The following is a 16,137-nucleotide window of genomic DNA, read 5'->3' as shown; positions in this document are numbered from 1 at the left end:
TAAAGTTATTTATACCTTGTACAATGCGCGCGAAACGAGAGCGAGTGCCTGTTTTCAGTACCTAGGATACCTCGCGTACCAGGCGCGACTCGGCCGTCTCGCAGCTGGTGCCCGCGCGGTCGACGCGTGGCGCCGTCGGCGCGGACTGGCGGCCACTCACTGCTCAGAGCCGTCCGCTGAAAACAGATAACACCGAGTCTCGGCAACGTCTCGTCTTTTATTTAGTTATTAAAATATTAATATTGAAATGAATGAGATGCGATCTGAATAAAGCACAGAACACATGTTGCCTTTCACTGACTAGGAGCGGCGCACGGAACGGCGGCAGACCAGCGGCGCGCCAATAGGCGGCACGCCCCGGCTGGCTCGCAGTGGGGGACGAGCTCGAGTCGCAGTTAAAACACCGATCAGGCGCGCGGCGGCTCGGCGCTGGTGGCGAGGCCCAGTGCCAGGCTAGCCTGCCTCACGGAATGCCCGACTACCGCCAATAAACGATTACAAAATACTCTTCAACGCAGCAGCTGACGCGGTCGCGCCGCGGCGCCGCACCCTCCCGATTTGTTCTCTCGCGCGCCGGGCGGCGCGGCGCCTAGCCGCAGCACGCCCGTTTGGCCGGCTCCGGCTCCGGCTGCTCGACGACGACGACGTTCTGGCGGCGGCGCAGCGAGCCGGTGCCGACGGCGCCCTCCTTGGAGTCCTTGACGCGCACCATCTGCTGGCTGAGGAAGAGGAACACCTCCTCGATCCCGACGCCGGTCTTCGCCGACGTCTCGAAGTGCTTGGCGCCCACGGAGTCGGCGTACCTGCCCACGCGTTCGGCGGTAAGTCGGGGAGGCGGGGCGATAGGGCGTGGCCGATAACGCCGGTATCGGCTCGGGCGTGAATGGGACCTGGACCAGCCGCTGGTGCTGCGGGTCAGTTCACATAATTATCCCAGATCTGTGACTTCGGTGTTTATCTTTGTTTATCGATCTCGGTTCTGACTGTTTATCGATGCGTGGAGCAGGCGAAGTCCGCAAACCTCAGCATAAGTGGTATCTGCCTCAATACACAAACTCGTGTAGCGTTCAGAGCGGTGTGGCGCAATTCGTAAAACTGACCCCACTAGCGGCACATGACATGGAAAAGTAAACGAGCCATTCTGAAATGGTGCAGTAAAAGAGGAAATGGTCCAGGACGTCGCTGGACGCGATGGCCCGCGCTGTGGAAACACGGAGTATCAAACGCGGCTCTGACAACCCGCCCCTAGCTAGCGGAGGGGTCCCGTGCTCGTCCGTACAGTGACGTCACGGAGAGCTCAGGGCTTCTCCAGCCGATCTGAGCCGCGCATGTCTCGCAGGACTCACGCGAGCGCAGTGCTGAGGTCCACCACCCTCTCCTTCGCCAGGTCGACCTTATTGCCGCAGATCACCAGGCAAATCTCAGATCCCAGCATCTTCCGCAGCTCCTTCACCCAGTTCTTCACCTGAAATTTGAATGCAATTTGCTGAACGGTATTATAAGCAATCTGAAGTGGGCAACTGTCATCTTGCCAAAAAAACATGTAAATAAAATGCACGCGAAGAAGTGCATGTAAAGTCGTCCTGCATCCTGCATCGCATCGTAAATGCATCCTGAATGAAACAAATGTTACATTGCCGAAAAACATGTTAATAAAATGCATACGAGGCCTAAAATGACCTAAAATGAAGTCTTGCGTAAATAACGAAAAACTCGACACCTGGAAAAATGTGTGGTTTTCACGACGCCAGCCCACAACAGCCCGCAAGCATCGTGGTGCCTTCGGGAGGAGACCCGACGACCCTACCTTCTGGAACGAGTCCTCGTCGGTGACGTCGTACACGAGGCAGGCGCCGTTCGAGTCGCGGTAGTAGATGGGGCCCAGTGCGTGGAAGCGCTCCTGGCCGGCCGTGTCCCAGATGGCCAGCGAGACGCGTCGGCCGCCCAGCGACAGCTTCTTGGTCAGGAACGACGCCTGCCGCCGGCCCGGCCACACGTCAGGCTCAGCACGCGACAGCGGCGTGCGTCGCTCCAACGCATAACGGCGGGGGCAGCACGCCCGGCGCGCTGGGACTAATACGGGGCACAGAGCAGCACGGAACCACGAGGACAGTGCGAGACGGTGGGGCCAACACAGGAGACCGAGCGCCACACGAGACGGTGGGGCCAACACAGCAGACCGAGCGCCACACGAGACGGTGGGACCAACACAGGAGACCGAGCGCCACACGAGACGGTGGGACCAACACGGGAGACTGGGGGTGACAAGAGACAGTGTGACCAACACAGGAGACTGGGGGTCACACGGGGCGGTGGGAACGCAGGACACTGAGGGCCATATGGGGCGGTGGGAACGACACGAGAAACTGGGAGTCACACGGGACGGTGGGAACAACACAGGAGACTGGGAGTCACATGGGACGATGGGAGCAACACAGGAGACTGGCGGCCACATGGGACGGTGGGAACAACACAGGAAACTGGGAGTCACATGGGACGATGGGAACAACACAGGAAACTGGGAGTCACATGGGACAGTGGGAACAACAGAAGAAACTGGGAGTCAGATGGGACGGTGAGGCCAATAGAAGAAACTGGGAGTCACATGGGACGGTGGGGCCAACAAAGGAGGCTGGGAGCCACGCAAGACGGTGGAGCCAAGGCGGACACACGGGGGCAACACGGGGCAGTGCGACCAACATTGGTCGGAGGAGGCAGCAAGGAACAGCGACGGCCATGTAGGGCTGGGGGAGTAACACAGGATAGCAGGGAGCAATGCACACCAGTCAGAACATCACAGGTCATCAGAACAGAATACACACGGCAATGATGAGTGGCGTGAGAAGCCAAGAGCAAGACATGGTAGCGGTGCAACCCAGGCTGATGCACCGGCGCCGCACACGATAGCGGGCAAAAACAGAGGCTGGACCAATGCGGAGCCACGCGGACCAAAGCGCATAGCGCAGAACATCGCACTGGACACGGAGCGGTCAGAAACAATGCGGCGACTTGGGAACAATCGGAGGGGAAGGCTTGTGCGGGTGTGGGACCCAGCCACACAATACAGCGAACAGCGGAAGCAGCGCGACGGGACGGAACGGCGGGACCCCGTCAACACCGCGCAACGGACCGGAGCAGGGCTGCGGGACTGACGCGTGGCAGCAGCGATGTCACCACCCGCCGGAGAGTACACTGACACAGGACGGTCCGAAGTCGGCCATTGGTCACCAGATCAGCGCCGCCGTGGGCGAGCAGCGTGACCCGCCGCCCGCTAACGACACGCCGGCGCTGGCTGACGCGCTGCGCGGCCCGCCCGCCGACGTCGACCACCGGTGTGAACAACATGAGTACACAAACACCGTGGTCGCATTATTGTAACCTACACACAGATACAATACCCGTCAAATCGGTACATCGGCACATTCCCACGCCAGTTCGCCGATCACGACATCCGCTGTCCCCCGGCGGATCGCAGACGGGTGGGCTTACCTGGAGGGTGGTTGTGTGCTTCTCATTGAACTTTCCCTCCACGTATGACAGAACGACCGACGTTTTGCCGACGGCGCCCTCACCCAGGAGCACCACTTTAAAGCTGTACACGTTTGGACGGGCGGTCGCGCCAGCCGGAGATGCCATGGTGCTGCCAGTGGTGATGGATAACTAGCCTGAAAACAGGGCAATATGAAAATGTGTGCACTAAACAACCAATTTCCCAGAAATTTAGTTCTGATGCTTGGAAAAGGTGAGCTTAATTTGAAAGTCCTTGTCATGCAGAGCTTGTTGCATGCATCCTGGTAATCCATCTCAGCTGTGCCAAACCACTCAGTTGTCACACAACGTTGCCCTTAGTCTCCTTGTCAGACAGTACTGCAGAGTTTTACATGCCATGTGGTAAGCTGGGCAAAACATGCCTGTTCTGTCTGCCTGTTCTGATGCCTGTTTTGAGTCTTGCACCTAATGAATGCTAGAATGGAAGTCTGGGTTCTGTGAAGTGAGGCAAAGTGAGGTAGGGCAGTCTTCTAGGGTGGCCAGGAAGCATATTCTACAGAATACCTGCCACACATTGAGTCCTTGGTAATGCAACCATGACACAGATGAGTCCAAAATGTTGTGGAGTATGTGTGGCAGCAGTGACAATTTTCCACCTAAGGCACATCTCTGACAGGCCTTTCCTCAAGCATGTTCTCTTGTAGTCCTTTGGCACAGTATCCATTCTGAATGTTTTCCATTAATGGACACACATTGCTGCCAAGTTGGCTCGCAATACAATGCAGTCTTCCAGAACATTATCACATTACTGTATTGACTTCAAATGACACTGCTTTTCTAAACATGGTGACATGGATGCAGCCAAAAGCCAGGTTCTGCCCATAATTCAAACCTCAGGTAATACCCATCTTCAAACAGCCGATGAACATAGCCATGACTGCACATACCTGGATACCCCTAACATTATGGATGATGACAGTGTAAGTACCCATATGTCATGCAAATATACATGGTGTGAACTAAACAAACATACCAGCACATATTCAGCATAAAACACACAGTTAATATCTTGGCAGAAGTCATCTTTCTGCACCAAAGAAGAAGCTTCCCATTAAGCCTGTGATGCTTTACTCTTTTTGTGCATTTATAAGCTAATTGTCAAAGTGGGTAAGAAAAGTCTCAAATCATACACTTATTTTCAATGCTGTGCCTCATCCTTATATTAATGTTGATATTAACTTTTCATATGGTTGTGTGACACCCAAAAAAAGATGAGGCTGCAATTCAGAACCACCTAAATGGAATAGTGCCATTAAATAATGGAAGATTGTTGGCAACTGCTTGACTATAGATTCTGTCTCTAAGAATGTGTGGTACCTACATGCATTGCTGGATGTGTAGTCTGTGGTCTGTGGGTTGTGCTTTTTTCTCTGAATTATGCATTACCTTGACAAAAACTTAGAACTTTTCACTTGTAAGCTAAATTTCAAAGTTTGGTAAGTGAAATATATGTGTATATATATATATATATATATATATATATGCATTGAATGCACATGTTTATATATGTACTACATCAAAACCCAATATAAACTAGCATTGGCCTTGAGATAAAATAGATCACTTAAGCTGCAGGTGTTACGCTTAATAGTATAGAGGCTTTGCTTCACAAGCCATGTTGGCAGTTATGGAGTAGGAACTCTTTAATTGTCAATCATACTGAGCCACTATGAATTATGTCTATATCTCCATTCCTCTCCACATCCCTAAGACAAATTAAAGAAGACATGCATATCTCAGAGAAAGAATAGCAGTTCTCTGCCCAAAACCTGCATAATGAATGCCAATTTGGGAAAAACAAACAAAGCTATGTCCATATACCTAAACTTAAGTGGAAGATACATCACATGTGGGGCATCCTAGTGGTGGCATGGGCAATCCTGGCACCTTACTAGATGCCAGGATTGCACCCAACCCCAAGAAAAGGGCATTTGTCCAAGGCATCCCTGAAGAAAGAGTTCCCTCATTGCTTTTCCCAGAAACTCAAGGCTCACATTTCCCATAATGGTAAAACTCAGTAAAATGCTGACACCAACCCAGCAACAGGGCAAATAAGTCTATATAACTAATTTATTTCACTGATTCGGGCACCTCTCCATGTTCACAACAACCGTAATGAGCCAGTGAGCATCAGAGCAGCCAGAACAAGATGATTTCTACCTTTCGGCTGAAACAAATATGTACAACGATCCCCAGTGCATCGGATGACGCGTTCGATATTAACAATTGAATAGCCACAAGACAAGAACAGAACACAAATTGTTAATTTAAGGGAAATCAATGCTGAGGGCTAACGAAAACTTACCGATGCTTTTTATCCTCCGCTCCCAACACCAACACTGCCTAACCACCTCCACCCAAGCATTTATCGCACTCGATGGTCAATAACGATGCAACTCCTACAAGCAACCTTGAAAACAAACCTATACTTCTGATACGCACATTTGCCATCTGTACCGTGAGAAAGGAACCAGCTGTCAAAAAATGACGTATTACAATTACTACTGAAATTTTTAAATAAATGCAATCAATAATCTTACTTAAAACAATAAAATATGCTGATTTAAATATAAAATTTTATTTTTTTGTTAATTTAAGGAACTACATGCCACTTTATTTTTTATGACGTCTTTTGACAACACACATCTACAGGGTATCTGACAGTTCCGATGCCATAACAATCATGGAATATGATTGCTACAAAAATGCCGCATATGAGGCGTGTGATGTAGATAGCGCGCCAGGCATTGAACGGGGGACTGATGCGAGCCCTATAATAACGAAGTGGTCCGGCGTTAGCATCCGAGTGACTGCTTGTACGCTCGTTGTACCGGCTTTGGATACATTTAAGCCTGTGTCAAGGTAATGAAAACACTGGCCGTGACCCAAGGCCGTTGACCGTATGCATGGCATTGCTTGTTTCGAGGTCGTTGGTAGGAAGGGGTGGGTGGTGGTTGTCGTCGATGTGCGAACGACATACCATTTAAAAGGACCTACTGGTGAAGGGAAGAAACATAATAAGATACTATGGTAAAAATTCGTGGGTTATTACAGGTACTTGGTTCGCTTCATGAGGCATTCTGTGTGTGTGGGCCAGCAGAGGTTCAGTAGGGCTTAAACAAATGCTGAACATGCCAGACATTTTCTGGCCCAACCATGCTACTAAATGTATGTCCTTACTGACATATGTCATTTATCCACCATTTTATAAATGGCTGACAAGTTAGAGTGGCAAGTGGGCAACCACCTTGCTTTCCCCTACTGAAGGCCCAGTGTGCAAATGCATGCTATGCCAGATGGTATTGTTGTGTTTGTGCAAGGAACCTGGAGTATCCTTGCACTAAATTGAGGCCAGACCAAATCTCATTGGGCTTTTGAAGACCATTTTTCCAAAAACATGTTCTGGGAGCATTTGCTTGAATTTTTTAAACAACATTATGATTCATTTAAGCAATGCTTTTGTGGCCTGAAATTGGCAGGGACCCAGCATCAAACCCTGCAAAAATGTATCTAGCACCAGGGCATTTGTGAAATTGCAATTTCTTGAAACTGGCTCTAATTGTACTGAAAGAAATGGTGATAATAGACTAAAGTGCACTGCAATTATGACAAATAAGTCTCAGTGATCATGTGCAGAACTTGTGCTCAAATTTATGCTTAAATTTATGGAATTTATGCACTGAAATTCTACAGCAGGCATGTTTGACAAAATGTCAAAATTAAATGTAACATATACAGATACTGACTTCTTTACACTGACGGAATAACATCAACTGTGGTAGTACTGTGATAACATGAATGAGTACCAGAGTTTGCAAAAATACAGGCTTGGCAGCTATGATTTTGTGCATTTTCTTGGAAGCACTATAAATGACATTTGAGTTGTTTCCAGCCAAATTATGTTTGCGTGCAAAATAAAGTTTGCAGTGTTGCAAAAAGTCTTCAAACCTTGACAATTGCAGCATAGAATAATTCAAGTTTGTTTTGCCTATATTTACTGATAGCATTCATCTCATTAATCTGCTTAAAATACTGCTCAAAATGAAACACTGAAGGTTCACTTCTTGATATCATACACCTTCCCCTGTTCACTTGTCTTGTATGCCTAGCCAATTGCATGTGACATGTTTGTATGCAATGTATGCTATGTTAAACTAAGTGTGATTTAATTGGATAGGAGTTGTCCTTTTAGAGATTTCATTTATTTTATCATTACAGGTGACATATCATTATGCCAGAAACTGAAATAATGGTAAATGATGTGCCAGTGAGGTTTCCATTTGAACCATATGAAATTCAGAAGGTCTACATGGAAAAAGTAATAAAATGTCTGCAACAGGTAAGTCATGCAACTATTATTCCACAGCATCCAATTTTTCAACCCCAATGTCAATATGCACACCAAGTGATTTTCAATTCAAATGCTGTTAAATGATGGTCATTCCAGTGTTTCATGAATGATCACTGATAGAAACTGAATCAAATCATGCCAGAGAATCTGATTCATGCTGACAGGCCATCAATATTGAAACAATGCTGACTAACAGATGCTCACTGAATGTCTTCACTTCCCTTGCCATTCTGTGAGTGTTTGGTCATTTCCCCATGTCCTGGCGAGAGCAGTATGCAGACATGAGATCACAAATACTGGTGTATAGGTAGTGACACACAGTAAAGGCTGCCTTCCCCGAGCAGCTCGGCTCATGCGTCGCTCCCCGCCGGCCCGTCTGACCCAGCTCCGGCCCGTCTGACGTCGCTCTCCGCCGGCCCGTCTGTCCCGGCGCCGGCCCGTCTGATGTCGCTCCCCGCCGGTCCGTCTGACCCGGTGCCGGCCCGTCCGACGTCGCTCCCCGCCGTTCCGTCTGTCCCGGCGCTGGCCCGTCTGACGTCGCTCCCCGCCGGCCCGTCTGCCCCGGCGCTGGCCCGTCTGACGTCGCTCCCCGCCGGTCCGTCTGTCCCGGCGCCGGCCCGTCTGGCGTCGCTCCCCGCCGGCCAGTCTGACCCGGCGCCGGCTCTGACGGAGTGCGCCGGCGCCGGCAGGGCGTGAATGGCGTGCTGGAGTCGCCGACCGGCACGGGCAAGACGCTGTGCCTGCTGTGCGCGGCGCTAGGCTGGGCCGAGGCAGCGCGCGCTCAGCAGGCGGCCACCGTACGCGGCATGGCCGAGCTCAACCCTGAGCTGTACGCGTCGCTGGCGGCCCAGCTGGACCGGGCGGCCGGGCCCGGCTGGGGCGGCGCCGGCGCACCGGCCGTTATCGGTGAGGACGTCCTCGCAGCGGGCGACTCCTGCGGCCGGAGCTGCAGTGATTGGCAGCTCTGAAGGTCCTGGCGTGCGTTCATCCCTAACCATCACCCAGCTTTTTTAGGAATACATGGGTGGGTGAAAGGTGGTCCACGCTGTCTGGCTGCGCGTAGAAATGCGTCTTCTCGTAGAAATGCGTAGAAAGCGTCCTCTCACTCAGGGGATTTTGCCTCACGGTTGAGTGGAGCTTAGCAGCCTTGTAAGTATGGTTACTAGTCACGGCACCAAGTCTACTTCGAAGAAATTCCTCCGAGCTCACACCTGTGAGCCTTTGCACAAGTTGCAGACAATGGTCAGTTCCCTCTAGCACCATCCACACTGCGAGGATGGCAGCGGGATCTCCCCCAGACGTTCGCCGTTCGTGAAATGCTCTATGTCTTACATTTGCCAGGCTGCTTTTCCCTCTGCTCCTGACAAGTACCTGGTGTTCCATACTGAAGGGACCCCATATCGTGTTTCCGTCTTCTGGGAGCGGGTCCAAGTGCGCGGACGTGTGCTTTAAGGCTAGTGATGATCGCTTCACACCAGGCTCCTGCGACTAATGAGTCGGCGGCCAAGGTCAGAAGCACTGCCCCGATTGTCTTGTCTCATATATGTCTCATATATTGTCACTCTTGGCATCGATTCTGCGGGCTGTGGACGTGTCGCCAGGTGTAGAAAGACTACAGTGGAGAATTTCGTGGACATACCCGGCTTCCACGCTATGAATGTCGAAAACGACGTGAAATATGTGACATTTCGGTACTACAGCACATTGGCCGAATACTTAGAATAGACCACTGGCCGCTGCCGTAGCCGATCTCTTGCCACCTGCACCGCGCGATCATTTAACGCACATGTGGCCTGGTCGTGTCGTCCGAGCAGTGCTCACCTGGCGTCAGCTTGCTGACGGCTTGCTTCGCTCGCGCCTCTCACGGCAGGCGCGCCGAAAATCATCTTTGCGTCCCGGACGCATTCGCAGCTGTCGCAGGTGGTGCAGGAGCTGAAGCGGACCTCCTACCGCCACGTCAGGGCCGTGGTGATCGGCTCCCGGGATCAGGTACGCAGTACGATCAGCGCGGTACCGTCGTTGTGTACGCCGGTACACCGGGCACGCGCTGCTGGGCCGCACGCTCGGCCGTGTCGGTGGAACACGCGTGCTGCTGACTGACCCGACCGTGGCTGCTGCTGACCCCAGTGGGGATACAAGTGTGCCACTGACTGACCCGACCGTGGCTGCTGCTGACCCCAGTGGAGATACAAATGTGCCACTGACTGACCCGACCGTGGCTGCCGCTGACCCCAGTGGAGATACAGGTGTGCCACTGACTGACCCGACCGTGGCTGCCGCTGCCCCCAGTGGAGATACAAGTGTGCCGCTGACTGACCCGACCGTGGCTGCCGCTGACCCCAGTGGAGATACAAATGTGCCACTGACTGACCCGACCGTGGCTACTGCTGACCCCAGTGGAGATACAAGTGTGCCGTTGACTGACCCGACCGTGGCTGCCGCTGACCCCAGTGGAGATACAAGTGTGCCGTTGACTGACCCGACCGTGGCTGCCGCTGACCCCAGTGGAGATACAGGTGTGCCGCTGACTGACCCGACCGTGGCTGCTGCTGACCCCAGTGGAGATACAAATGTGCCGCTGACTGACCCGACCGTGGCTGCCGCTGCCCCCAGTGGAGATACAAGTGTGCTGCTGACTGACCCGACCGTGGCTGCCGCTGCCCCCAGTGGAGATACAAGTGTGCCGCTGACTGACCCGACCGTGGCTGCCGCTGACCCCAGTGGAGATACAAGTGTGCCGTTGACTGACCCGACCGTGGATGCTGCTGCCCCCAGTGGAGATACAAGTGTGCCGTTGACTGACCCGACCGTGGCTGCCGCTGACCCCAGTGGAGATACAGGTGTGCCGCTGACTGACCCGACCGTGGCTGCTGCTGACCCCAGTGGAGATACAAATGTGCCGCTGACTGACCCGACCGTGGCTGCCGCTGCCCCCAGTGGAGATACAAGTGTGCTGCTGACTGACCCGACCGTGGATGCTGCTGCCCCCAGTGGAGATACAAGTGTGCCGTTGACTGACCCGACCGTGGATGCTGCTGACCCCAGTGGAGATACAAGTGTGCCGTTGACTGACCCGACCGTGGCTGCTGCTGACCCCGGTGGGGATACACCCCCGCCGCTGACTGACCCGACCGTGGCTGCTGCTGACCCCAGTGGAGATACAGGTGTGCCACCGACTGACCTGACCGTGGCTGCCGCTGCCCCCAGTGGAGATACAAGTGTGCCACTGACTGACCCGACCGTGGCTGCTGCTGACCCCAGTGGAGATACAAGTGTGCCACTGACTGACCCGACCGTGGCTGCTGCTGACCCCAGTGGAGATACAAGTGTGCCGCTGACTGACCCGACCGTGGCTGCTGCTGACCCCAGTGGAGATACAAGTGTGCCACTGACTGACCCGACCGTGGCTACTGCTGACCCCAGTGGAGATACAAGTGTGCCGCTGACTGACCCGACCGTGGCTGCTGCTGACCCCAGTGGAGATACAAGTGTGCCACTGACTGACCCGACCGTGGCTGCTGCTGACCCCAGTGGAGATACAAGTGTGCCACTGACTGACCCGACCGTGGCTGCTGCTGACCCCAGTGGAGATACAAGTGTGCCGCTGACTGACCCGACCGTGGCTGCTGCTAACCCCAGTGGAGATACAAATGTGCCACTGACTGACCCGACCGCGGCTGCCGCTGCCCCCAGTGGAGATACAAGTGTGCCGTTGACTGACCCGACCGTGGCTGCCGCTGCCCCCAGTGGAGATACAAGTGTGCTGCTGACTGACCCGACCGTGGATGCTGCTGCCCCCAGTGGAGATACAAGTGTGCCGTGACTGACCCGACCGTGGATGCTGCTGACCCCAGTGGAGATACAAGTGTGCCGTTGACTGACCCGACCGTGGATGTTGCTGCCCCCAGTGGAGATACAAGTGTGCCACTGACTGACCCGACCGTGGCTGCCGCTGCCCCCAGTGGAGATACAAGTGTGCCACTGACTGACCCGACCGTGGCTGCCGCTGCCCCCAGTGGAGATACAAGTGTGCCGTTGACTGACCCGACCGTGGATGCTGCTGACCCCAGTGGGGATACACCCCCGCCGCTGACTGACCCGACCGTGGCTGCTGCTGACCCCAGTGGGGATACACGCGTGCCGTTGACTAACCACCCCTATCGGACGCCGTGCTACGACTTGGAACGCTTGCGGTTTACTCCAGTGCTGGCCTCACGGATGCAGCACTGGAGTAGCACAAGGCTCCACTTTTGTTCCTGTGCATCAGAATATCATACGTCGCATATTTGATTTTTTCTAATATACATTCTTTTCCTGTTTGTAGTACTTTTTTGGCCTGACAAGCAGGTCACACCGTATTTGAACCATTCATTTCAGCTGTGCATACACCCAGAGGTCAGCAAAGAAACCAACAACTCCGTTAAAGTCCACATGTGCCAAGCCAAGGTCAAGTCCCGTACATGTCTCTTCTACAATCAGGTAAGCCCACGGCAGCAGGCGGGAGTCCGAAATGCATTACATTATAACCAATGTAGCCTCGGATCAATAATAGGTTTGAGTTTCTTGCACAGTAGTTATGGTTGGAAGAGTGATTTGGTGTTTTGCTTCGCCGAGCGCCAGGGTGGTTATTTTGCTCCCTTTCTGAGGCATCAGCACCGCAGGTACTGCTGCAGAGACCTTCACACCCCAGATTGTTCTGTAAGCCTGTTACGGGGCCCTCCAAACACTGCGGCAAGATAGTTTAGGTTGACCTGAACTTAAGTTTCTGTAACGTTGTGGACAATTTATTCACAACTTTTAAAGAATGGAAAAAGGAAAAAAGGTGTTGTTCCTGAAAATGGCGTGAACATGTAATCAGTGGCTGGGGAGGTTATAACTTCTTGAACGCGCAACGGCCGGCCAGGCCTGGACTGGCCTTGACCGGGCTGGGCCAGGCTGGACTGGGCTGGACCGGGCTTGACTGGCCTGGATCGGCCTGGACCGGCCTGGGCCGGGCTGGACCGGCCTGGACCGTGCTATACCGGCCTGGACCGGGCTGGGCTAGGCTGGACCGTACACCTCAAATTGAACATTCTCTTATAGTTCAGGTTAGCGATGACATCATAAAATCGAATAAAAAGATCAAGCAAACTCGGCTTGTTTCCTGCTCGTATGCCTATGCGAGCGTAGGCTGTTGCTTTCCTTTATGAATCTTGGTCCTAGCCGGTAAGATGTTTAGCAGCGCGGCTTTATTTTCGAATGGGCGCCACGTCAGGCCGAGCTAACGACATCGCCTCTCGCTGACCAGTGCTGCTCATCACCGCCCCGGCTCGACGTCCCCTCCCCCGCTCCCCCCCCCCCCCCCCGCCGCCAGGTGGAGTCGCGGCGCACGGACAAGCTGCTGACCGAGATGCCCGTCACGGACATCGAGGACCTGGCGCAGCTCGGCAAGAAGCTCAACTTCTGCCCGTACTACATGGCCCGCTCCATGAAGGAGGCGGCCGACATCATCTTCCTGCCCTACAACTACCTGCTCGACCCGAAGACGCGCAAGGCGAACGGCGTTGAGCTGCAGGTGAGCCGCCCGATGAGCCTGGTGAGCCCCCTCCCCCCTTCCCTCCCCCGGGCGGGCTGGCTGGCCCGGCAGGTCCCCTCCCCTGGCTGTCGGTATGCGTCCGCCAGCGGACTGTGTGAGTCGTGTTAAATGAGTCGGGGCCCCTGCCCACTGCTCATTGTGTGACATTGTGTGGTGAGGCATAGTGTGCGGTGTGCGGTGAGATGCAGTGCGCGGTGTGCGGTGAGATAGCACATAGAGAAAGCAAGGACATCAAGGCCCTACTTCTGGCAAATATTTCCATCTCATGTATGCTTGGTTTTCGGTAGCGATGAAATCCAACCAGAAGTTTTGTATGTTGGATGCCCCAGCTGTTTTTTTTTTAGAGGCTGATCTTCGTTTGCCCTCAGAACAGCGTCGTCATATTTGACGAGGCGCACAACATCGAGAAAATGTGCGAGGAGTCGGCCTCTCTGCAGCTCAAGTCTACCGACATCGCGCTCTGCGTGGACGAGATCACGCATGTGAGTACGCCTCTGGAGATGGCGCCGAGCGGGTGGGTGCTCGTGACCCTAGAGGTCACGTTCGTGGGGCCGTCTCCCCGACAACGGAGATCAACTTCGGTCTTTGGTACCATGACGTCACGTGCCACGTTCGGAGCTGTGGTATGCGACGCAAACATTGATGTGCGTGAATGGTCTGTTCTTCTGTGATGTGGTGCCTCCGAACCGGCGTCCGCGCCTCCCGTATCCTGCTTCTCTGTGCTTCAGTGGCCAAACAGAGGGCAAATACGGCGTGTAGGTCGGCTCTCTCCATGACATTCTGGTCGCTACGAATGTCCCATCTGCCCAATGGATCAGACGTGCCAGCACTGTCAGCTGCCGCTGTGTTGAGGACATCTGTGCGCTGTCGTTCAGTTGCAGTGCCGCAAGTCAGCGCGGCAGAAGCGGGCCTGTACTGACCGCTGGTGCTGACGCCGTTACTGCGCTCCGGCTGCTACATGTCCACATGTGGACATGTGGCAGCCGTTATATGACATGTGGTGTAGCCGTCACATCTCCGCCAGATGTCTCTGTGGAAGGTATTCGCCACATCTCCGCGGGATGTACCCGCAACGTCTCCACAGTATGTAACCGCCACATCTCCGCAGGGTGTGACCGTCACGTCTCCGCCGGGTGTCACCCAGACGTCTCCTCGAGATGTGACCCAGACGTCCCCACAGGATGTGACCGCCGCATCTCTGCCTGATGTCTCTGCAGAATGTGACCGCTACATCTCCGCAGGGTGTGACCGTCACGTCTCTGCCGGATGTGACCCAGACGTCTCCTTGGTATGTGACCCAGACGTCTCCACAGAATGTGACCTCTGCATCTCTGCCAGATGTCTCTGCAGGATCTGACCGCCACATCTCTGCCGGAGGTCTTTGCAGGATGTGACCGCCGCATCTCCGCCAGAGGTCTCCGCAGGATGTGACCGCCGCATTTCTGCCAGAGGTCTCCGCAGGATGTGACCCCCGCATCTCCGCCTGATGTCTCTGCAGGATGTGACCGCCGCATCTCTGCCAGATGTCTCTGCAGGATGTGACCGCCGCATCTCTGCCTGATGTCTCTGCAGGATGTGACCGCCGCATCTCCACAGGGCGTGACCCCGACATCACCGCGTCTTTAGCTCGTCGCTGCACCGGGCCGGTGTGCCCCTGACCGCCGCGTGGCCGCAGGTGCTGACCCAGCTGGTGTCGCCGGAGGCGGGGGCTGACCCGGAGTTCGGCTCCGCGGCGGCGGCCGCCGAGCTCAGCGCCGAGAATCTGATGCTGATGAAGGCCATGCTGTTGGAGCTGGAGAAGTCCATCGACGCCATCCCCATACCGAAGTGCGTCTAACGCCGACACCGTCGGCCGAGATCAATTGTGGCATTCCGATCGGATGCACAAGGTTTCTTTGGTGGCGTTATGGTGGGGTTTGAGCATGCTCATGTGTCAAGGGACATATGAGTAAGTGTGTGATATAATAACGTGTTACCGCAGCCCCTGTGTTAGACGGTCGGCGAAGATCACTTTGTGTGAAGTTTGGGAGAAACAGCACCTAGTAAGACAGCGTTACAGGTTGTCATCGCCTTCATTATGGGCTTACGTGCGCGCATGGCTTTGCCATCTTCTCCGTTTACTGCACCATCTCACAACGTCCCCTGCACGAATCTTGGACGGCTAATCCGCGTCTGATCACAGCGAAGCGCCGACGCGTCACGTGACGCTGTGTCTGTGGGTGCCGCCAGTCCGGGCGAAGGCGCCGACTTCCCAGGCAGCTTCATGTTCGAGCTGTTGGAGCGGGCCGAGATCACGCACGGCAAGCGCGCCATCATCGTTGAGGAGCTGGAAAAAGTGAGCGGTGACACAGCGACGCCTGCCGGCCTCCCGGGGCGGCTGGAGTCGTCTGGCTGTGCGCAGCGTCTGTGTCTGTTTGTGTGTGTGTGTGGGGGGCGGGGGGGATTGTGCGTAGGATCGTGTCGGGGGTGCGATTGATTTTAGTGGGCTTAGTAAGTGTGGATGTTGCGAAACCGGGAAAACTTGTAGCCGAATGTATTTGACATTGGTTGGCGATTTTGAGCGTTCCACCGTTCAGCACGCGGTTAAATAATTCATCTAGATTTAAGGAGTGCCTAGGTGTCTGGGGCCCCAGGCCAGCTGGCGCTCAGTTTGACTGCAGTC

General features: G+C 54.2%; 2 protein-coding genes and 1 long non-coding RNA gene across 5 annotated transcripts in view; 2 read left to right on the top strand and 1 right to left on the bottom strand.

The window, feature by feature from the left end:
- Positions 1-197: 197 nt before the first annotated feature.
- On the bottom strand, positions 198-5,950 carry Rab21 (RAS oncogene family member Rab21). 3 transcript variants are annotated; one of them, XM_037213976.1, is made up of 5 exons: positions 5,855-5,950; positions 3,490-3,665; positions 1,808-1,975; positions 1,347-1,465; positions 198-803 (listed from the first exon to the last, which is right to left on the bottom strand). In XM_037213976.1, exons 2-5 carry the CDS (start codon positions 3,634-3,636, stop codon positions 590-592), a joined length of 648 nt encoding a protein of 215 aa, XP_037069871.1. In that variant the 5' UTR covers positions 3,637-3,665; positions 5,855-5,950; the 3' UTR covers positions 198-589. The 3 variants fall into 3 exon arrangements, with proteins under 3 accessions (XP_037069871.1, XP_037069873.1, XP_037069872.1); XM_037213978.1 differs by lacking the exon at positions 5,855-5,950 and adding an exon at positions 5,437-5,476; XM_037213977.1 differs by lacking the exon at positions 5,855-5,950 and adding an exon at positions 5,371-5,434.
- Positions 5,951-6,329: 379 nt separating this feature from the next.
- LOC119091863 (uncharacterized) lies at positions 6,330-8,672 on the top strand. Its single transcript, XR_005093449.1, has 3 exons — positions 6,330-6,411; positions 7,768-7,888; positions 8,590-8,672. It is a non-coding gene; the product is annotated as an uncharacterized LOC119091863 (long non-coding RNA).
- Positions 8,673-9,769: 1,097 nt separating this feature from the next.
- Positions 9,770-16,137, top strand: part of LOC119092493 (regulator of telomere elongation helicase 1 homolog) — a 7,655-nt gene continuing 1,287 nt past the window's right edge. Inside the window, exons 1-6 of the mRNA XM_037215454.1 lie at positions 9,770-9,889; positions 12,278-12,379; positions 13,254-13,454; positions 13,844-13,957; positions 15,151-15,302; positions 15,705-15,810. Of these exons, the coding sequence (XP_037071349.1) occupies positions 12,332-12,379; positions 13,254-13,454; positions 13,844-13,957; positions 15,151-15,302; positions 15,705-15,810 (621 nt within the window). The 5' untranslated portion in view covers positions 9,770-9,889; positions 12,278-12,331. The remainder of the gene's footprint in view (positions 9,890-12,277; positions 12,380-13,253; positions 13,455-13,843; positions 13,958-15,150; positions 15,303-15,704; positions 15,811-16,137) is intronic.

The sequence above is a fragment of the Pollicipes pollicipes genome, unplaced genomic scaffold (genome assembly GCF_011947565.3).
Source record: "Pollicipes pollicipes isolate AB1234 unplaced genomic scaffold, Ppol_2.1 Scaffold_3447;HRSCAF=4054_pilon_pilon_pilon, whole genome shotgun sequence".
NCBI lineage: Eukaryota > Metazoa > Arthropoda > Thecostraca > Pollicipedomorpha > Pollicipedidae > Pollicipes > Pollicipes pollicipes.
The sequence above is the reverse complement of the archived record's forward strand: the minus strand, read 5'-3'. Positions and strand labels throughout refer to the sequence as shown.